We start from the raw sequence: 22,883 nt of genomic DNA, 5'->3' as shown, positions 1-22,883 counted from the left end.
AGGGTTGGCGGTTCGATCCCCGTCTCCTGCTGTCTGCGTGTCGAAGTGTCCTTGAGCAAAACACTGAACCCCCAAGTTGCTCCCTAAGCGCTTCACAGCAGCCCGCTGCTCCTAAATGCTAACAATGGGTTAAATACAGAGGTCATGTACAGTACCTGCATGTATATGATGAATCTAAAAGTTGAAGTTTTAACTTCATCCACGCACTCTCGTCACAGCGTAGGAAAGCACATTCTCATCTGCTATCGCCAGATGAGTGACAACTTTGTTTGGCTCCTTTTCTGTAACCAGTGTAGCATTAAAGCATGGTGGAATTAGCTAGCTAGCTAGCTAGCTGGCTATTTAGCCACGCTTTAATGCTACACTAGTTACAGAAAGTGAGCCGAACAGCGGGCTGGTGGGTCTAACGGTCCCTCCGCCTCACTTCCCACCGCTCCGGAGAAGGCGAAGCTAACTAGCTATCCGTCTCTGGAGCTGCGTCCGCTCTCTTTACGGCGAGCCACGACCACAGTTTACAGCCCAACTGACGTGTGTTCCGTTGTCACCAAAACAACTAACAACAATCACTATTTTCTTACTGTTCAAAAGTGTCGCATCCTTCCGTCTAGCTATCTGCGTTGGTGCAGGTTTTTTTTCCCGTAGTGGGCATGTTCTTAGCCTTATGGATATTTATTTTCTAAGAGCCCTCCATCTGTGGTTACATGCCATGTTCATGTCTCGATGCAACAGTTGTAAGTAATGGTAGCTGGATTATTATTCACCCATTGCCGTGTGTGACGTAGGGTCCGCCCCCTCTAGTCCGATTAGTCCACACATCGGTAGTTGTGGTCTTAGTCAACTTAGTCGATTTGTAGTTTTTTATGCTTTTTTCATGCTGAATGATATATTTCCTATAAACCAATGAGCTCATCTCTGGTAAACACAAGATGTTAAGTGTTGCTTTTCTGTGATTCTCTGTGGAGAAACTCAGTTTTTACAGATCTGTGTGTTAGTCGATGAAGAATTTCTCTGGTGAAGGACAGCCCTAGTGCGACGTCACCTCCTGCATATATCTGCAGTGTTGACACATGTCACCTGTCGTCTGTCAGTTCACCCAGCAACAATGACATCATTGGACAACAGAAGCGGTGCAGGTCATTAACAACACACCGCTGTGCTCCTGTCCTGCTGTCTGTGTTGTGCTGTCCATTCATATTTCATGTACAATATTAATTCGTCGAACACAATGTACCAACTGTACCAGCTGAGAAGAATTGATTTGGTTCCATTTAATCAGCGTGCTGTATTGATTGTCTGTGTCGGGAACGCCACAGGTGTAATTAATAACATTAATGATTTCCAATATTCAGCTGTGGTTTCTCTTGAAAGGCCTCATATTTTACTAGTGGACACACCCACACAGCAGGTGATCCATGGCCAAAAACACCCTGAACGTCACTGGAGGCCGCATGGATTCTGAATCCTTATGAGTCCTTTATCAACATCAACAATCAACTAACAGTTAAAAATAAGTCAAAGTTGGATTCAGTTGAGAAGATCTATACTTTTTGTTGGCCCAGAAAGCAGAAACAATACCGTTTTGTGTGGCAGTCTACTGAACTATTAAATTGATAAGCTTAAATTATTGATATGATATGAATGAAAGTTTGACTGGGAGATGATGGGAAAAATTGATTTGAGGCGTTCTTTGACCTTTTTCAGTTTGGCCTATCGCTCCGCTAACATGGAGGGGGGCGGGTTTTATGACCTATACTGCAGCCAGCCACCATGGTGGCAATCCAGATGTTTTAGCTTCACTTTTGGGAAGCTGTCATGTCGTTCATCTTTATATACAGTCTATGGAAATAATAATAGAGTTAGTATGGATTTTTTGATGTGTTGTATGTATACTCCTGTGTTCTGCAAGGTAAAATTACTGTTTTTTGTTAAAGGAGTCTGGTGGCTTTGAAGAGAGCGATACAACGGCTTCAGATCTCCATCAGAAAAGTCTGCCTGACGGCGAGGTACCTCGTCTCAGACAGCCATTCCGACATGGAACTGAAGCTGTTGTATCTTTGTCTTCAAAGCCACCAGACTCCTTTAACAAGAAACAGTAGTTTTAGGAAGTTCTTTGGAAAATAAAAGATACATACTTCGACCAAAATGTGAATGTTTGAATTTGAATACTTAAGGAACACCAAATGGACCCGCCCTTTAACTAGTTACAGCTGACATTATCTACCACAGGCAGCAATTGTCATTTTCATTTCGCTGATGTTTGCATCAGTTGAAAGATGAGAAACCTGCTACTTGAATGTTTTGAGCATTGCTAATAAAAAAAGAGAGAGGACAGACAAAATTATTGTTTAGCCTCAGACTGGATCTGAAAAACAAGCGCTATCAGAACAGACAGCTGCAACTTATCGAAATATGAAACAAACTAATGTGTTTGGTAAATTCATGTGAAGAAGTTATATGTTGCAACTGATGTCCCTCGTGTGCCCTTGAATGTTTCCTATCTGGTGGAGATGTTTGAAATGCCTCTTGTGTAATGTCTTTTATTAAGGAGACCACAGCTTGTAAAATAAGCTCAAAAATGTGCTTCCCTTCCTCGCATCTCTGTGGACGTGAATCACCTGCAGCATCCACTTCACCTGCCAGCTGACATGATGTCACCTCCGGCGGGGTGAAGTCTCGTTGTCTTGCCGCCGATTTTATGGCCGAGGAGAACTACGTCACACTAGTTTGAACTGCTCACACAAGAGATACAAGAACAACAGTGTTTGACTCCAAGGTTGCATTCTACTTCTTTATCTGTGCGCCATTTCAGTAGTGTTGCAAATGTCAAGGTCTGCTTCACTCCTCTGTTTCAGTGTCGAGCTTGCAGGTGAGAAAGAAAGAAAAAAACAAAAGCAGCGCGTCAGCCTCTGAGCTGAACACGATCCGTTTCAGGTCTTTCTCATGTAAAATGATCCGCGAGCATCTCGGTGTACCTGGAAACTTCTGTGGGAGTTACGGAAGGACAAAGGCTGCCTTTTTGCACTGTACTCTGGTCAGTTTTTTGCCACCTAAGCGTAATAGGAAGCTCTCTGTGTATGGCAGGGAGTGTTCTCTCACACCCTGTGTACTGTGAGAGAACAGTAACTTTATCACGTACAGTCAGAGAATGAAATGCATCATTGTTATTGCAGCACCGGCGCCGTCTCATGGCACGCACCTCCTCCCCTCGCGTCTTTGGCGCACCTGTCTGCCACTTGATAGGGGACTTATTTGCTATGCACGTCCCCAGAGACGACGCCCACGTCTGTGTTTGTAAGCTTCGCTGTCTGCTCAAGGGACACTTTGACAGAAAGGGATGGACTCAGCGCTTGGTGGGACCTTGCTGTCACCTGATCATCTCTGTCTTGTTTTGTTTGTCCGGTGTTTGTCTACGTCAAGGGCTGATTGATTAGCAGCATTCTCCTGGCTGTAGCCCGTCCTCCCCTCTCCTCCCCTGTCCTCGTGTCTTCTCTATCTCTTCTTGTATCTTTTGATCATTTGATTTTCTTTTCACAAAAGGATATTAAATACAAAAAATGAGAGGTTATTTGATTTTCATTTTAAATACAACAATTAAAATTGACATATAAGGCTGAACTAAACTTAAAAAAATGAGTTCCAAAAGGGCAAAACCTTTGGCCCTACTTTAGTAGGGGCAAGCAGTGAGCGGGGGTATGTGAGCCATGCTCACTTTTGCCTTGTTTAGCCAAGTAAAAGTGAAAATCGATTTTCATTTTCATCATCATCCTAAACCATAAATTCCAATTAATCGATACAAAGATCGATTTATCGTTCCAGCTCTAACTGCTTCACTTGTCTACCTTCGCATCATGTCTTTTCCTGAATAGAAATATTTTTTTTGTGGAAATTAGTTTTTGAAAATGTCAAGGTTGGACCATATCTGAGGACTTTGGCATGTCAAACATTTGGCCTGTCCCACATGGGATTACAAGACACGTCGGTTACAACATTACAGGCACCTCATACATATGCTTTCATATAATATATATACATGTGACCAATTAAAAAAAATTGTATGAGCTGCTACAAGCCTGTCGTTTATCCGGATAAAATCTCCCAGGCTTTCTCCAAATAACTGTCCTCAATCGATCTACTGTATGAGCATCGTCTATATTTACAAAAGTTCAGATTTTATCTGACTAAACTAAGGTAGGCCCGGTTAAAATGTCAAGTCATTTTGCACAACATCGAGATCACACATCTTCTCTCAGACTCGACAATCTGTCTCAACATGAAGTGATAAAATACTAGATCTAAGCCGGGCACATGAAGATCTCCGCTTCTCAGATGATTATATACAACATCATTCTTAGAGTGATGACAGGACTGTTGTACTTACAGTTCTACTTGTTGTGTGTTATGGATTGTCTGCAGCCTTAATGTCGTTCGGCTCTCTCTCCGTCTGCAGCGTGCCCGGAAGAATGAAGTCAGCCTCAAAATTGCCCAGTAAGCCCAGTACACATCTTACTGGAGTCATCTGCTGGCTCAGACGCGGCCCGTCCTCGGCCAAGTGGGCAAGAAATACAGTATCGCAGGATGCCATGTTAGAAGATGGCACGCTTTGAACAATGTTACCACTCAGAGAAAATACTTCCGTGGCCCCAAAACTGACTGTCCTGCCTGTCATCGTGTGTACTTCATGCCATCAGTATGCAGTAGACATAACACGGGTTGTTGCAGTTTAAGGAACTGGTTAAGAACATTTTTCAAAGTTAGCATCCCTAGTGGAGGTAGAAGTGTAGTCTCCGCTTTACCGTGGTATCGAATGGGTATTGAGAATCGTGGAAATTCACTGGTATTGGTATCGACTCCTAGATTTCTGTTGGTTGTGACATCCCTACATGCCAGTAGAGTCAGTCAGTCAGTAATGATGGTAAAGTCATGCCTTTATTCTGACACATCCCAGTAAACATCAGGACGAGTTTAGAAGCTGACGGGGGATCACCACAGAGAAAGAGAGTCTCCTCCGTCTCTATTTAGTCAGCTGGAGTTGTTTCTTTCTTGCCTGCTGTGGCGAAAAAAGGACTGCTGACTGGCCCTGATGATGTCATCTACTCTCCTCAGCACCACACACACACAACCATTAAGCAGAGGAGGCTGTTTGTAGAGTTTAATTAAAGAGGAGGGCTGGCGGACGGTGAATTACTTGTCCCCCTCAGTGGGACTTAGTCAAAGAGCTGCTGTTGATAGAACTGGAGAAAGTCTCTGATTAAATATGGCGTACATTGTGAGATATATCTGTGTGTTTATTTCAGGCTCTTCATGTTTCGTCTGTGCACTTAAGAGCACGTTCAATTTTCCAAATGTAGTAAATGTAAATGCAGTGGATAAAAAGAGACATAATGCTGCTGCCGCCGCCAGCCGCCTCTCTGGTATGTGTCCTTGCTTACGATCACTTCTTTTCTCAACTGGTATGCACACTCTTATCTGGGGTCTTGTAAAGTGTTTTGTGGGGAATATCTTGTGGTTATGAGCGTGCGTGTGTGTCTGTGGCATTTTGAGCCACCTGTGCCCTGCAGCTTCCATGCGGCGATGCAACCTGAAATGGCATCAGGCCTCAGGGAGCGAAGACAATCCCGCTGCCTCACCTCCATCCTGCTGCCTTTGTTTTATTTACAGCTTTTCTATCATCCCTTTCGTCACCTTTCCCCCCATCTCTCTCTCACCTCGTCCTGGTGGGATATCTGTCTCTGTAGCACTACGAAAGCCTGACTAATGTGTTTGAATGGTCACACGATATTCAAGCTTCACTTCGATCTCCAGCTATCATCTTTATATTTGTTCGGGCTTCAGACTCCATTGTGCATTCTTTACAATTTATTTGTAGAAAATCTTGATTACTATACCATTAAAGGCACAGTGTGTTCTGTACCTAATGGAATGGCACTGTGGTGTTAGAATTGATTCAGATTCATTCTTTATTGTCCTCTGTAGAATCAGAAAATACTGTAAACAGCCATAAAAAAAAAAAAAAAATCAATTTCCGATTCTCCGGCCAATCTCACGTTCCATTGTCCCCCTCACTCGCGAAACAAAACCCCCGAGGTACTTGAACTCCTTCACTTGGGGTAAGGACTCATTCCCTACCCGGAGTAGGCAATCCATCGGTTTCCCTGCTGAGAACCACGGCCTCAGATTTAAGGCGCTGATCCTCAAACAGACAGACACCTACAGTAAATGTGTATTTTGGATGTTTTCTTTCCACTAGTCTGAAAAAAGATGTTAAATAATAACTTTCTTTCTAAGTTTAAAACTTGGACACTAGTGACTGAATCCATGGAGCGTTGCCCAGTAGTAAGCTTTGGCACAAACCAAGCACTTATGCATTCCTAATGACCGTCATGATGGAATATGACTGATGCCTGAGCACTCTCTCTGCTTCCTCCGCTGTCTCCCCTCTTCTCCCCTCGTCCTCCTCTCCTCCCTCGCATATCTGTGCCGCTAAAAGAGGCAGGAGCTTATTACAGGTGCCTCGCTCGCTGCTCTCCTCATTCCCCTCTTCTTCCTCCTCCTCCTCCTCCTCCCTCCTTCTCATCCCTCTCCGTCGTCCTCTCTCTCCTCTAATTGATCGTAATAGCTCCGGATGTGAGCGCCGTGTTTAGACAGCTTTCACGGCGCGCTCAGACCGAAGTGTGACAAACTGCTCTCGCAGCGAACCTTTCATCCGTCACGACCCGTTTCCCCGGGGGGGGGCGCGGGCTGCCTCTTCCTGCCCTTAAAAAAGTCATTTTTAATAGTTGTGTCTATTAATGTGGCAAGCTCCACTTTAGGACCACACCAGTGATTAATTGGATATAATTATACAAAGTAATTTATTTCTGAATCTGTAGAATATGGATACATTAGTAGTATTCAAACCAGCTGATCTTCCATTGCTGCAAAACAGGTACTTTAGGTGTATCCATTATTTCTACTATGCTTGATGATCATTTAACCCTCTGAGACCCACAATAATAAACCTTTTTTAGGGGAGTACCGAGGGTCTTTAGGGGGGAGATAGCAGGTCAACAGTAGATGTCACATAGAAGTGGTGTACATCATCTGAAAGCTGAGAACCTGAAGATTAATTTGAGATGCAGCTGTGAGTAAAGTTGTTCCAGTCATAAATCAGAATAAACAATAATTAGATAATAATTAATTAAAATAAATTGTGAACGTGTATAAAGTCTTAGAACATTATGATAGAAGTATATGATGTCCATCCCCATGCTCTATTATGTCTCATACGTTGTTGCATCATTTTTGGGTTGATACCATTTGTTACACAGATTTGGTGCTAAATTTATCCATTTTATACCATTCGAGAGTTAATCAAAATGATCAATAATCTCTCCAAAATACCACATTAAGACACCAAAACCTTGAGGAACACCATAGAAAAAGCCATGCTGTGATTTTGGGATCAAAAACGTTTCTGCAAGAATTGCATTTTTCCGCGATTGGATGGCGAGCACTTTCTGTTGTGTAAACTGCTCAGAAACCCCCTTAGTGTCAATCTAGCTAGGAAAGCCATCCATCCTCTGAATAATCTAAGGTCTCTAGTTTGTGGCTGTAAAGTTTCATGAGTCTGTGATTATCCTAGAGGTCATCACAGGTCATTTTATAAAGTGACGTCAAGTTTTAAAAGAAATAGGTCTCACTACAATGAATGGCTACTATGGGGACTAACATCATCACACATGAATACAGTTGAGCTCATTGGATCCACAAGAGTCTCAGCTTCACAGTGATACCCAATTTATGCAATTTCAAAGACTGTTTAGGGACCGCAGTATGCAGAAATATTCAAAACACACCATTTTAGAATAGGCGAAAAATAACACATTTATACTGCCTTCAAAATCCTGCATGTTTTTTGGCCCAAACTGCAGGTGATTATCATAAAGTGGGCAAGTCTGTAACGGGGAGACTCGTGGGTACCCATAGCACCCATTTCCATTCACATATCTTGAGGTCAGATGTCAACGGACACCTTTTGAAAATGTCCATTGCCAGTTTTCCTCGCGTAAGATAGGAGCTTTATCTAGCCTCCTTCACGACGAGCTAGCGTGACATGGTCGGTACCGATGGATTCATTAGGTTCTCTAGTTTCATATGAAATCTTCACTCTAGCTTTAAAAGCTGAACCTGTTACAGCCTCTGAAAGACAGTAAAGTCAGGGGGTTAATTAATACCAGACTGTTTGTTTGTGTGTGTGTGTGTGTGTGTAAGTGTACATGTGACAGTCAGTGACGTGTTGTTGTAAAAGGCTCAGTTAAGCACAGTGTTGGCTGAGAGCATCAGCGTGCACGTTACTGTGCTGAACAAAGGCACTAATATGTATGTATCTCCTCGAGCCCTGGTTGTTCTGACCTACAGAGTTTGGTACAGCCTTCCCTCGCAGCCCTGTCTCTGTGTGTGTGTGTGTGTGTGTGTGTGTGTGTGTGTGTGTGTGTGGTGTGTGTGTGTGTGTGTGTGTGTGTGTGTGTGTGTGTGTGTGTGTGTGTGTGTGTGTGTGTGTGTGTGTGTGTGTGTCTGTCTGTGTGTATGTCTGTGTGTCATTAGTCTGCTGTGTTCTGTGCCCTACCCTGAATAACACAGCACACACTGATAGAAATGCGCTGCCTTACTGTGGCTGATTTCATGCCTGTCGAGCCAGCTGTCCGATGGGGGAAAAAGAAGAAGAAAAAAAAAAAGGCCTTTATTTGCAACATGTGTAGTAATTACATCAACCCCTTTGAATTAGTTTGTAGCCTTCAGGGTAATCACAATTTCAATCCAGACCCTGAAAAAAAAGCATGTGTTCAACAAGGTGGTCCTTTGTCAGTGACAGCATGCAGGAGGAAGAAGCTAATGAGCGCTGCTGTTCAGCACCAAAACGGTCTACTGAAACTATCTACAGAGATATATAAAGATAGATATATGTCATGGTTCATTTAGCCCACAATGCTCAGTGCAAAGTAGGGCTGGTCACGATATAAATTTTTCTCAATACGATTATCATGGCAAAAAAATATCACGATGTTATCGCGATATGATTAAAAAAATTACGCAATGACTTAAAATACATCTTTAACTTTATTTTAGTCCGACGTTGTTTGTTTTCTTTCCAAAACAACGGATAACAGTGTGTTTACATGGCAAGTGAGTGTGTCTTAACTGAATAAACTAATAGAATATAATAAATAGGCTGAGCTGACCTGCTCCTTTTTCTTTCCCTGATCATTTCTCACGTTTCTTGGATGCTGCTGCCTGACCACAAGAAAACTACAAGCTGTCCACTATCTTGTTGAACAGACCTCAATTAAGTCAGCCAACTTTACTTTCACTGGTGGGGTCCCAGCTAGACAACACCGACAAGCTCCAGCCGGCTGGCCAACATGGTCACTCCGGGTCATTCAGAATGGCTCTGGGTGACTGCGTCAGCTGGCCGGCCGTTTGAAGCCGGGCATTGCCGGCCAGCCGGGACCCGCCGGTGGTGACGGGTGGCTCGGTTGGTTGGAGCCGGGTGGTGTTGGTCGGCTGGGTCATTCGCTATCACTGGCGGGCCCCGGCTGGCCAGCATTGCTTGGCTTCAACTAGCCGAGCCACCCACCATCACCAACGGGTCCCAGCCAGCCAACACCACACAGCTTTAGCTGGCTGGCTAACAAAGTTATTCTGAATTACCACACTGCAGAGTTTACGTTTTTAGCGGGGCGATAAAGTATCTCCTCTTCATTCGTGGTAATTTTGACAGAATCACAAAGACAAGACGTGCGCTTTGCTTATGTTGTGTTTACTTTATAGTCTGTTTGTGACGTCATGTCCTGCGACAAGCTTTTATTCCTGCGTGCGGAGAACACAAAAGAGAAATAGCTAAACCAAGAGCTAAATGCCATTGTTGTTGTTAAACTAGATATATCGTGGCTGAATTACTTACATGATATTACTGCTTTCATGTTTTTAATACCGCAATTAGCGCAAAACCGGTATACCGGCTGTGTGGCTGCTCGAACCTGTTGACACGGACGCCGAAATAAAAAAACAACAGGTAACGCAGCCGCCACACGCTGCTGATGTTCCCCGTGTGGCCAAGGCTTTATTCAGTGTTCGGTTGTAGTTAGCTCCACCCTCTTGTGTCACTTCTGGTTGCAAGATGGGGACAGCCAAAAAACCAAGATGGCGACGGCCAAAATGCCGAACTGGAGGCTTCAAAATCGTAGTTCACAAAACAATGAGTGTCACGGTGACGACGCTCGCTTCTTATATACAGTCTGTGTAATGAATACGTTTCATCCTGACCGTTTCACCTGGTCGGTCAATGACAGTTCCACTTGACGCTAGACATCCAGCTCTGTCATACCGCGCTGAAAGCTGTCTTAAAATGTGAACCTTTTCCTCCACAGTTCTCTACATACACATAACAACAGAGAAAAAGAATCTAGCTCTCAAGTTACCGTTAAGAGTTGGCATAGCAACCAGTAACCCCAGTGAGGGTTGGCAGCCTCAGTGGGAAAGCCCAAATGTTTGGCTCGTTAAAATATAGGTCCTGCCTCAGCATCTAAAGATATCAGATATTCTAAACTTGTGATTAGGATTTCTTCCACATGGAAGAGTAGCTAACATTATGATATTGTAGGTATTTCAGTTCATTACTGACTCAGTGCAGCTGTGTTTTCAGTGCTCTGAGGCATGACTTCAGTCTCCATACTGTATGTTTTTATCCAGCACAATGCCGGCCGATTAGAGCTGAAATGAACTCCAGTACAGTCGCACAGATGCACCACATTCAGACAGCCTTTCAGTGAAAGGAGAATCCTGTCTCCTGTCAGAGCTGAGCGTTTGTTTGAGCTGTGCCTGGAAACGCTCAACTAATCCTCTCTGCGGTGCCGCCAAACATTACTAATTCTGGCTGCTCAGTCTCGTAACTCTCTCCAGCATATTTTCCCTGGGAGAGAGATGAGTTGGGGTGGGTGTATGGCGAGTTAGAAATAGAGGAGAGAGAGAGCGTGTGGAGAGTCGCACAGATAAAAACAGAGCGAGGAGCTAGGAGGGGAGGAAGGGAGGGGGGTGAGCCACGGGCAGATGAAAGAGGGAGAGATCAAGTGAGAGACAAAAGGTATGAGATAGATGTAGCAGAGGGAGCAAGGCGAGAGAGAGAGAAGTGACAGAGAGCAATAGAAGAGAAGAACCCCTCACCCCTCTTCCTCATCCCCCACCCCTACTTGAACCCTCCTGAGCTGAGCCGTGCCGGTGCTGCGTGATACCACCGCGTGATTTCCCCCCCTATAACATCCTCCGCCACACGGAGCCCAGAGAGCGCAAAGAGTGGGCTGTGCAGGATCAGGAGCCTGTTGCCTGGATACCCCTGCCTGTCGCCACGGGGCAAAAAGCCAGGACTGAACCGTGTGTGTATGTGTGTGTGTGTTTGCGGTGCTGGCGCTGCTCGGCGCTGCTGCCATGGGAAAAACACAGCTGGCTGACTGTCTGGACGGCTCCCTCGCTCGCTCGCTGGACGGCCGACTCGCTGACATCGCACGTATGAATAAGGAAGGAATCACCCTGATACGGGGGCTTTGAGGACAGAGAGGTGGGAGGCTGGGGGTGGGACGGGGGCGCGCTGACTGTTTGGTAGAGAAACCAGGGATTACCTTGGCGACCGAGTGGAAGAGAGGAAGCCGTAAGGGGAGGAGAGACCCTGAGACAGGAGAGCTGAGGAAGGGGAACGCTGGTAGGGGAGGAAGAGAGGGGGCTGGCTGGCTGCGGGTAGTCCAGCAGGATGCAGATCCAGTCTTCTGGTCCTCAGTCCAAAGCCTCCAGCTTCATCCTCAGTCAGAGATGTGTGCTGGCCTCCAAAATGGAAATCCACCGGTACGTACCTGCTGTCATTCTAGTGGGTTTCTTCCTCTGTTTTCTTCATCAAACCTCTGTCGCAAAGCCTTGTCGTGCTCGTTTCTATACAGCCGGAACCTTGTTAACGTCTGTCTTTGTTGCTGCTCATTTTTCATCAGTGAGTGGTCGAGGCCTTGAGTGAGTGAACGAGTGGTTTAATTGAAGGAGGAAATCTCAAGCCCCGTTACAAGCTGCATGGTAGAGCCCTTCACTCTCTGTTAACATGTCACATTATCACATCTGAAGTGCCAACCTGATCACACCTGCTCTGGAGGCAGAGTTCGTGTCCATCCTCTACAGTATAGCATAGACACTAGTCGGGGTAGGTGTTTTTTACGATTTTGAAATCAATTTTTAATGCAGAATCGATATATTTGCTTCATTTGAGTCTATGAGGAGGTTGAAGGAAGTTACCGCTTTTATTGTTGTAGTCTGAGTAAGGCGACGTCATATCCGTTCCGTATCCGTCAACCAAAACAAACCGCAGTAGGCATGGATACGACCTTCACCCCCACATGTTAAATCCAGCGTGGTAAACACTACACATCCAGTAAAGGATGGAAACACTTTGGGTTTCACACATTGACAGGAAAAGCAGAGCTAGACATCACGGCTAAAGCTGCATGCTAACTCTGTCACGGACAGGAAACGTTATCGTATCGCGGTAACGTGGCGGTCGAGCCGGCTGTTGCTCACGTCTCCGTGGTCAAATGGGCCGACTCTACAACAGTAGAGCACCCATATACTGACATTTATGTTAAATGCATTCAAACGGCCCCGATGGAGCTGACCATGGATGTATAAAGAGAACGGAGCTGACGGGAGAGCTAGAGACGGACTTGGAGAACCGAAGTATACACGTGTGACTACGTCCGGTTTTCAAAATAAGGTTTTGACAAAGGGAACTGTATTTACAAAATACATATATGGAAATAAGATTGATATAAAACAGTACATGTCCCTTATAAATTAAAAAGAAAATACTAGTAATTTGTGAGGTAAATGTCTTTATTCTTTGATTTTTTTAATTGCTGGAAAAAATGTAATAAATAATGCCTGACAGTGACTGATATATTTGACTTCAGGACATCTCTGACTACATACATGCTGAAAATCAAACATTTTTACTCGATTGATTTAGATATTTTTCAAAATAAAAGTCCCTAGAAGTGTATGATTCAACTTTTTCCCATGGTCTTGTGTTAAAAAAGTTAAAAAAGAAAAAATCGCAATAAATTGCAATATAGAATCGCAGTACATATCGAATCGACACCTGAGTATCGTGATCGTATTGAATCAATAGACAGGTGAACCGTCCCAGCCCTAGAAACCAGCTCAACTATCAGTGTTGATTTTAAACTAGAGCTGATCCTTTGCTGAAGACAATCTTCCTTCATGTTTTAAAGAGTATTATTCCAGAAAGAAACTCAACGTAATCACTTCCACCCCAGAGAGACTTTAATTTGCATGAGATGCAGAAAGAAAAAAGAATGTTGTTGTTTATAGAATCGTGGATTTATAATCCTGTTTCAAGTGACAATACCACCACGGACCTTCAGTCTGTAATAACTAGATAATAGCGGTTCTATCCACACGATTAGTCTTCAGAGTGCTTTATTTAAAACCTTCTTGCAAAACGCTCTGTTGTCATGCGGAAGCTCTGGTTTAGTTTTGTTGGCGGGGTCTGTGAGAGAAGGATTTCCCTCCTCATTGCCTGTGTGCCTGTCTCCCAGAGGGCCCGGTTGGGAGATATAGCTACCACATTTAGCTGCTGTAACATAATGTTGAGAAAGAAGACACCGCTTAATTATTGATGCAGTTTGCTAAAAAATGTCAGAAAACATCCCTCTTAGGCTCAGTGGGCCGAATGTTATGTTCCCTCGGAGGAGGTATTCCCTTTGAAAGATGGCATTCTGTGAAGGGAAATGGCTCTGGCTGTGAATGTGAATGGAACAAATAAATCCATCTCATTGTGTCTGGATGGTCTAATGGACGATTAAACATCAGGGAAGGCCGGTGGGAGAGTAGGGTGACATGCTGTGGAGGTGTGGTACAGAATGCTCAGGAAATATCCTGTTTCACCGGTCGCCCTCTCTACTGTATCTCCTCTCATGAAGTCAGTGGTTTTGTAATTAGCTTGTTGGATGAGGTGAGCTTAGCTAGTTATTCCGGTCTGCCTGTCTTTCTGCGTGAACAGCATCGGTCAGTCTTGTGCCCGTACTAACGTGTGTGTTCATGTCTCTGAGTGTGTGTTCTTGATACAGAGGAGTGCCACACACATATTTTAAAGGTCCCATATTGTAAAAAGTGAGATTTTCATGTCTTTTACATTATAAAGCAGGTTTAAGTGCTATATAAATACTGTTAAACTATCAAAAAGCTCAATATACGGATAAATACACACAGCCCATATTTAGAAATTGTGCGTTTGAAACAAGCCGTTAGGATTTCTGTCCATTTGTGATGTCACAAATCTACAATATTTAGACCATTTCACAGTTTTTAAACGTAAACATACTAAATGTGTCCCAGTTTATTTCCTGGTTGCAGCTGACAGGAAGTAAACATGGACCCAGGCTATTGCCTAGCAACGCAATTCCGTTGCAATTCCATTGAAATATACTAAAACGGAGCGTTTCAGACAGAGAGTGAATACAGGCACATTCAAGCAGACAGTATGAGGAAAATAAAGGTTTTTTTAAACATTAAAGCATGTAAACATGTTCTAGTGGAAACCCAAAATAAAAGTATGAACCTGAAAATGAGCATAATATGGGACCTTTAATATCAATATTTCTTACTGTAGCCTACCATTATTCATTTCCCTCCTGTTCAGTTGAATAACGTGTCTATAATATTAGAGCTTTCATGGACAGAAGAAACGGTAGAATCAGAGGCGTGTCTCCTTCAGATGTCTTGCTATTTTATGCATAAAAACAACAATCTGTATCAAGCTTCAGCATAATATTTTCATGACATCATGATATGATAACAATCATTAAAAGTATTCCCTGTGTGAGAAGCACACTTCCTCATACACTGCAAACATGATGATAACAATGGAGCTGCTTTCAGGTGCAGTAGGCTACGACCACTTCAGCTTTTGATAATCACCGCTCCACCTGGTGGATAGAGAAACCGTCAGGGCTGGGACGATACACCTACCTATCTCCCGGTTCGATGTTATCACGATACTCGTGTGCCGATTCGATGTGTATTGCGATTCTATATTGCGATTGTTGTTAACTTTTTAACACTAGACCATATAGTAAAGTTGAATCATACACTTCTAGGGCACTTCTATGTAGTCAGAGATGTCCTGAAGTCAAATATATCAGTCACTGTCGGGCATTATTTATTACATTTCTTCCAGCAAGCCAAAAATCAAAGAATAAAGACATTTACCTCACGAATTAGTGGAATTTGCTTTTGAATTTATAAGGGACATGTAATGTTTTATACTTCTGATGAATATAATCCAATTGCAGTTCCCTTTGTTAACACCTTATTTTGAAAACCGGACGTAGTCCCACGTGTATACTTCCGCTAACTTCTCCAAGTCCGTCTCTAGCTCTCCTGTCAGCTCCATTCTCTTTATATATACATGGTCAGCTCCATCGGGGCCGTTTGAATGTGTTTAGCATAAATGTCAGTATATGGGTGCTCTTCGGTTGTAGCGTCGGCCCGTTTGACCACGGAGATGAAAGCGACGGCTGCCATTTAAAGGGGACATATCATTCTCATTTTCAGGTTCATGCTTGTATTTTGGTGTTTCTACTAGAACATGTTTACATGCTTTAATGTTCAAACAACACATTATTTTTCTCATCCTGTCCGTCTGATTATACCTGTATTCACGCTCTGTCAGAAACGCTCCGTTTTAGCGCATTTCAACGGAATTGCGTTGCTAGGAAACAGCTTGGGTCCATGTTTACTTCCTTTCAGCTGATGTTATTCACGTACACTGCAACAGGAAATAAAGTGGGACACATTTAGTATGTTTATGTTTAAAACTGTGAAATGGTCTAAATATTGTAGATATGTGACATCACAAATGGACAGAAATCCTGACGGCTTGTTTCAAACGCACAGTTTCTGAATACGGGCTGTGTGTATTTTACTCTGTAGATTCAGCGTTTTGATGCTTTCACAGTATTTATATATCACTTAAACTAGCTTTATGATATAAAAGACATGAAAATCTCACTTTTTGCAAGATGGGACCTTTAAGTTTCAGCATTTAGTTGTAATGGTGAGGGGCTAGGGAACGCATTATGTCAATGAGGGTTCTCACAAAGATAGAAGTACTGGGATGTGTGTGTGTGTGGGTGTCATGCCTTGGGGTGGAGAGGTGGTGGCCTCTACATCAAAAACAGCTCCACAAACACTCTACAGTGTTTACATGGAAACACAAGCAGCTTAGGCTACATTTAAGTTGAACTCATTAGTGCTGAGGATGTTCATTTCTTTGTTTAGTGATTAAAAACAACGTAAAAAGAAGCTCTGCCGTTTGTGTCACTATGTAAACCGTTTTAAATACACAATAAAACAAACAACAGAAAACAGTCTTGAGGACATAGAATAAGAAGAACAGCAAACACAAAGTAACCCAGCGTTTGAAGGTAGAAAACCACATATGCTGATGACTGCAATACAAAAAGATTACAATAAAATAAAAAAGAATAAATGGAAATCATTATACAGTGTATATGTGTGTATATATACTGTATTTATATACAGTATTTATATACAGTATATATACTGTATGTGTGTATATATATATTGTATTTATATACAGTATACATATATATATATATTATACTGTATGTATATACAGTATGTGTGTATATATGTATATACAGTTTATGTATGTGCGGGGTCTAACATTTAACTTTTTTTTTGTCTGCCACTCAGAAATTTTATCTGCCACTTCTGAAATCTCTGCACTAAATGAAGGAATAACATTTTAGATCTGATATCATTCAATGTTTGATATATTTTACACAAAAAACATCATATACTTACAGTGTTCGAATTACACCGTGGCTTCTGGGGGAACCCTATTTTTTGAGTATGGGTGGGTACTGTACACAGTACTGTACTGTACTTTAATTTAAATTAGTTGCTTTAATTAAAAAAAATCTTGGTAAGTTGTTGAACAGGTCATAATTCCCTCTCAAATATTTATTTTATATTGATGTGAAAACATCTCCTACAAACAACTGGATTTATTGAAGTTTCTCGCCAAAAACTTGATTTTACGAGATTACATTTGAAAACATCATAACGATGTAATTTGCCTTCACCCAGTGGTCATTTTGCTCATAATAATAACTGAATGGCACCTCCGTTGACGTTAGTCGCTGGTGCTGCCCACCGGCTGCTAACAGCTAACGTTGCTAACTCTCCTCCTGCTGATTTCAACACAGATTTATCAGGGATAGAGATAGAGATATAGAGCCAAGCTGTTGGCGTGTCTCCGGTCCCAAACAAACTGAAACATGATACAGCGTGCGTATGCGTCATTGTGCAGCGTAACTGTCGGAGCATCAATAAGAGGAATCGATAGACACGGAGACATGAGATGCCAAGAAAGCGGACAACTACGGTTTTCTATACCTATCACTAGCGTTTTCCCTGCCTGCCAAAGTGGCGGGTGTCCTGATGATTTCACCCGCCACTGCCAACAATTTTGCTAATTTCAGACCCTGGTTCTGGGATAGTGGTGAAAGAGTCTGGAGCCTTGCATGTATGTACTCTTTTTCCACCCAGCAATTTATCAGGAATCAGTAAAGAATCGAATCGATAATGGAACCGCTATCAGTAAAATCAATTCCCATCCCTATCCAGTACACAGTATTTTTTATTTTACTAACATTCCCCACACAAAATTTCCCACGTGTCACCTTTGGTTGCCCACATGGGACAAACGTCCCATTCACATGTGAATATTTGGCAACTCGACAGAATTTCACAGGTATTTAATGAACTTTGAAGGGCATTTGGTCCCAGTCCGCTGTTGTGTTGTTGTTGTGCCGTTGAAACAAGCCTATAAAGTTGTTCATCTGAAGGCTCCACTTGTTGGTTTCCATGGTTATATACTAGGAGTGCTACTCCGTCCAGTCCAGACCTGCTCTGTGGTCAATGTGTTCCCTGTCCCTGTGTGAATGGGGACGTGATTGGAGACTTGTAAAATGTGCCAGGCTCCCAGTTAACACACGGGGCTGCACTCTGAACCCCGGAAACACTCTGAAATACACTGCTCTCTGTGTGTGTGCACAATAACCAGTGCATGCTAACACACACGCTTCCACGCAGACATTGTCCCTGGGGAAAACAGCGTCTGGAGTGTGTTGGGGTTACTGTATGTGGAGGAGATGCTTGCAGACCTATATGAGCCATATGTTTTCAGTTTGTTAAGAGTTTCTTAGCCCTCTTGAGACCCACAATAGACCTGTTTTTGTCTTTTTTAGAAGGGGGGAGGGGCGTCTTTAGGGGGCGATAGCAGGTCAACAGTAGATGTCACATAGAAGTGGTGTACATCATCTGAAAGCTGGGAACATGAAGATTAATTTGAGTAAAATTATTTAAAATAAATTATAAAAGTGTGTAAGGGTTTAGAACATTATGATAGAAGCATTCCCATGCTCTTGTGAATTGATAAAAATTATCAATAATCTCTCCAGAATACCGCATTAAGACACTAAGACCTTGAGGAACACCATAGAAAAGCCATTCTGTGATTCGGTGTCAGATACTTTTGACATTTTGAGATTTCTGCAAGAATTGCATTTTTCCTCTATTAGATGGTGAGCACTGCTGTTGTGTAAACTGCTCAGAAACCCCCTTATTGTCAATCTAGCTAGGAAAGCCATCCATCCTCTGAATGCTCTAGGTCTTTAGTTTGTGGCTGTAAAGTTTGATGAGGCTGTGATTATCCTAGAGGTCACCACAGGTCATTTTATACAGTGAGGTCAAGTTTAAAAAAATGGTCTCACTACAATGAAATGGCTACTATGGGGACTAAAATCATCACACATGAATACAGTTGGGCTATTTGGATCCACAAGAGTCTCAGTTTTACTGTGATACCCAATTTATGTAATTCAAGACTGTTTAGGGACCCCAGTATGCAGAAATATTCAAATACACCATTTTAGAACAGGCGAAAAACAATAATTTATACTGCATTCTAAAAACTGCATGTGGTTATCATAAAGTGGGCATGTCTGTAAAGGGGAGACTCATTTTCATTCATATATCTTGAGGTCAGAGGTCAAGGGACCCCTTTGAAAATAGCCATGCCAGTGTGTCCTCGCCAGATTTTACTGTAAGTTTGGAGCGTTATTTAGCCTCCTTCTCAACAAGCTAGTATGACATGGTAGGTACCAATGGATTCTTTAGGTTTTCTAGTTACCTCCGCCAATGCTGAAGGCCTAGGAAGAAGGTTATGTTTTCATCGCCGTTGGTTTGTTGGTTTGTTGGTTTGTTGGTTTGATTGTTTGTCCGTTAGCAGGATTACTCCAAAAGTCCGCGATGGATTTGAATGAAATCGTACTCGGGCAGCTTGGCGGAGGTCTGCGCTCTCCGAGTGCCATTCTAGTTTCATATGATATCCGTAGCTTCACTGTCAGTCAAAATAAAACTCATCAAAACCATCTCGGTTAGTCTTTCCACTGTTCCTACAACCACCAAACTCTGGTTTGGTTGAAATAAATACTTAATTCACCGAGTTAGATGTGAAAGGAAACAGCCGTTATGTGCGCTTCTCAAAGCCACCAGACTCCATTGACAGAAACAGTAATTTTACCGCGCTGATTATTGTAAAGCACTTCATTCAAAGTCAAGAGATAGAAAAAGAAGTAACCACCATAACATTTTCACTGTTTCTCAACCTCGTTTCCAGCTTGTTCATGACGTCGAATGTGACACCCTCCCGCAAAAAAAACAGAAAGGGAAACTTGTCTAATGGCAATGGGAAAGGAATCTATTTTTAGCGGGTTTTCCTTTGTTAAAAACTTTTGTAACTTTTAGTGTATGTCTCATCTTTCTCCCTCTCATCCTTCACTCATTTACCTCTCTCACTTCTAGGATAGTTGCCAAAGAGTTGCCGTTTTATCATGGTAACTGCTTCTCTACCTGAAATGACTTCTACTCTCTCCTACTGCGTTCTTACCACTAAGTCGGCAGTAAAAGTCAGCCACATGTGTCTTACATCTATTCTTTGGATTGTTTGACAAAGTGTGACATTTTATTTACTTAAAAAGGTCAGACGGGCTTGTCGAGGGGATTCACACCCTGCTCTCTGGGGGGTCGATCACGATGATGCCGGTTGCCATGGCACTGAAAAGGGCAGAGTCATTAAAGGCAATGAGAGAGGGGGGAGCCACCTGTGGATCCTTCCTCTGGGGCTCTGCCTCTTCACTCAGCTAATGGTTTCTGTGAGGGAGTCGCTCAAAGCCTAATTGAATCCGAGAGGATTGTGTGTATCGGGCCTAACTAAGTCCTTAAACAAGCGTGGTGCTTGAATGGGCTCGTCGATGGTCCAGGTAATTACCGGGCAATAATGTTGTACGCCATAATGACCTGCATTAGGTGACTAGGAAATAGTTAGGGAACAACTAAGCAGCACTATTGTAATGTAGCACTAGGGCTGCTGCACGATATTGGAAAAAAATGACATTGCAATTTTTTTTCCTGCAATATATTTTGCGATATTGAAAAAAATACAGTAATTTTCACCCCAAATTTTTTATATTTTGAAGCTGAATGCATCAATCTGGTGCACTTTGAGAGCAAAATTAAGAGGCTACATCTATAAACCATTTTTTACTTTAGTAAACAATTTAATCATAAACACATTGGTTGTATGGATATGAATGGTGATGACACCTTTCCAAGCTAACTTAGAGCCGGTCGCGGCGCACTTTTTACAGGGGAATGCGCTCGTCGGGGACAGGATCCTACCACAGCGAGCGGCCCTCTCTGACCCGCCGAGTTGAATCCCCCGGGCAGACGCGGACCCCGCCCGTTGAGAAGTGTAAAAATATATACGGTTATGAAACTGTGTAAGGCCTACCTAGACCTAAACACTTTAAAGCAGGAAGACATTTAAATGACATATCTGATCATGTGTAAATCGTGGATGTATAAAGAGAACTGGATACAGCGTTGGAGGCGGGCTCCCGTTCATTCCTATGAGAGTTGCTCAGTGGTGCATGAAGCCAAAATGGCTCGACTGCCGAGTGATAAAGTACCCGGATCATCCGGCAATCTTCCGCATCCATTGGGCCCATAGAGCAGGCGCAGTAGCGTTTCCTTTAACTCCGCCTCCCAGCCCTTGCTCCAGCCTCGGTCTGAACAGAGGAAGGGAAATAACTCTGGATTCAGCTATTAGTGCATTTTACCACTTTTAGGACCTAATGATTTAATTAAGGGCTATTCAAGGGTTCGTACTGGGAAGTTGATTTATCTAAAAAAAAAATTATCCGCTGAGTTACAGACGCCTCTTTCCCAATGTAATTCTATGGGAAAAAGTCTTTTTGGGTCCAATGGCATCACGTGACGGACACGGAAGTTGTAGTACCGCCATTTCATTCACTACGAAAATTGGCTTCAGAGCCGGTGTTCTTCCTTGGGGCTTGGTGTAAATGCCTCCATTTTGCTAGGCCTGATGACAATGTAATAGCATGGGATGATAATATGGGAGAAATTTTGCTATACTTTTTTGTATGCCTTTTAATATCTCGTGTCGTGTTTTAGGGCATTTTGTGTAGTGTTTCAAATCATTAACAAGAACTGCTTAGTGGTAATATTGGCTTTACAGCATCTTTGTATCACTGTTATGTGAAGTACCTTGATTTATACTATTATGTATTTGATTAAATATACCACCACGACAACGTAGTCGGGGGTATATAGTGCTGCGCGTGTCCGTCCGTCCTTCTGTCCTTCTGTCCGTTTGCGTGTCACACTTTAGTTTCCGGAGCAAAACTCGGAAACTACTTAACTTAGGAACTACAAATTTGGTATGATGGTTGACAGTGTGGTTTAGTTGTGCCTTTTGGGGGTTAGAAGTCCAGGGTGCCCAAAATGTCTGAAATTGTTCACATTTTCAAACATTTTGGGCACCCCGGACTTGAGTAAGGTGAGCTCATAACAAGCTACATTGTGCTCAATAGACTAATTCCATTAGTTCCAAAAGAGCAAAACCTTTGGCCCTACTTCAGTAGGGGTCAAGTGGTGAGCGGGGGTATGTGAGCCATGCTCACTTTTGCCTTGTTGGGTTAGCCAAAACAAGTCTTTTCATCTGTTATTTTACCAATAACAGCTTCTCAATATATTATATAATACTTTACATAATCACGTTGCAGTTTAGAATTACATATATTGTTAAAGATGACTTTTTCTATATCACCCGCCTTCGGATGGAGACAGTGCTCAGGTGAAGATGTGCTATAAGTACAGTAAAGTTTGGGCTGATGTATATATTTTACGTCCATGTTGATGACAGCCTTAAACGCCCCCGTGATGCCCCTATATCACATTCTCTCCCATGTCGCTGTTCTTAATGAGCTTTTTCTCCTGCTTCTCATTGATCACTTCATGTAACAGGTTGTCATTTCAGTCACAGTTCTGGAGCGTGGGTAGGCGTGAAGAGAGACCCTTTGAGACAGTGACTGATAAAGCTCTGTACTAAATATAAACGGCAAGTGTAGTAAGTCCTTATTGAATCTTGCTCAAGTTATTGGCCAGACCGTGACCTTTTGCTCACAGAAACAGAGCTGAGAATCATCACTCCGTCTCTGAGAGTCACTCGCTGCTGTGGCTGGAGGGCCTGTGTGTCTACCTACCCCACACACACACACACACTATTGCTGTGGGATGTGCTGGGTTATATATATATAGCCACTAGTGGTGATGGCTTCTTTGTCACACCTCAGGTGTTTGTACTGCGATCATGCCACACACTGGTCCTCTCCTGCTCCGTC

At 42.9% G+C, this 22,883-nt stretch overlaps 1 protein-coding gene across 1 annotated transcript in view; it reads left to right on the top strand.

Annotated features, from left to right (window-relative positions):
* Positions 1–11,388: 11,388 nt before the first annotated feature.
* The window catches only part of enah (ENAH actin regulator), a 111,559-nt gene continuing 100,064 nt past the window's right edge, over positions 11,389–22,883 (top strand). Inside the window, 1 exon segment of the mRNA XM_037751708.1 lies at positions 11,389–11,871. Coding sequence (XP_037607636.1) covers positions 11,780–11,871 — 92 coding nt within the window. The 5' untranslated portion in view covers positions 11,389–11,779.

This window comes from Sebastes umbrosus, chromosome 18 (genome assembly GCF_015220745.1).
Source record: "Sebastes umbrosus isolate fSebUmb1 chromosome 18, fSebUmb1.pri, whole genome shotgun sequence".
Taxonomy (NCBI): Eukaryota; Metazoa; Chordata; class Actinopteri; order Perciformes; family Sebastidae; genus Sebastes; species Sebastes umbrosus.
The sequence above is the reverse complement of the archived record's forward strand: the minus strand, read 5'-3'. Positions and strand labels throughout refer to the sequence as shown.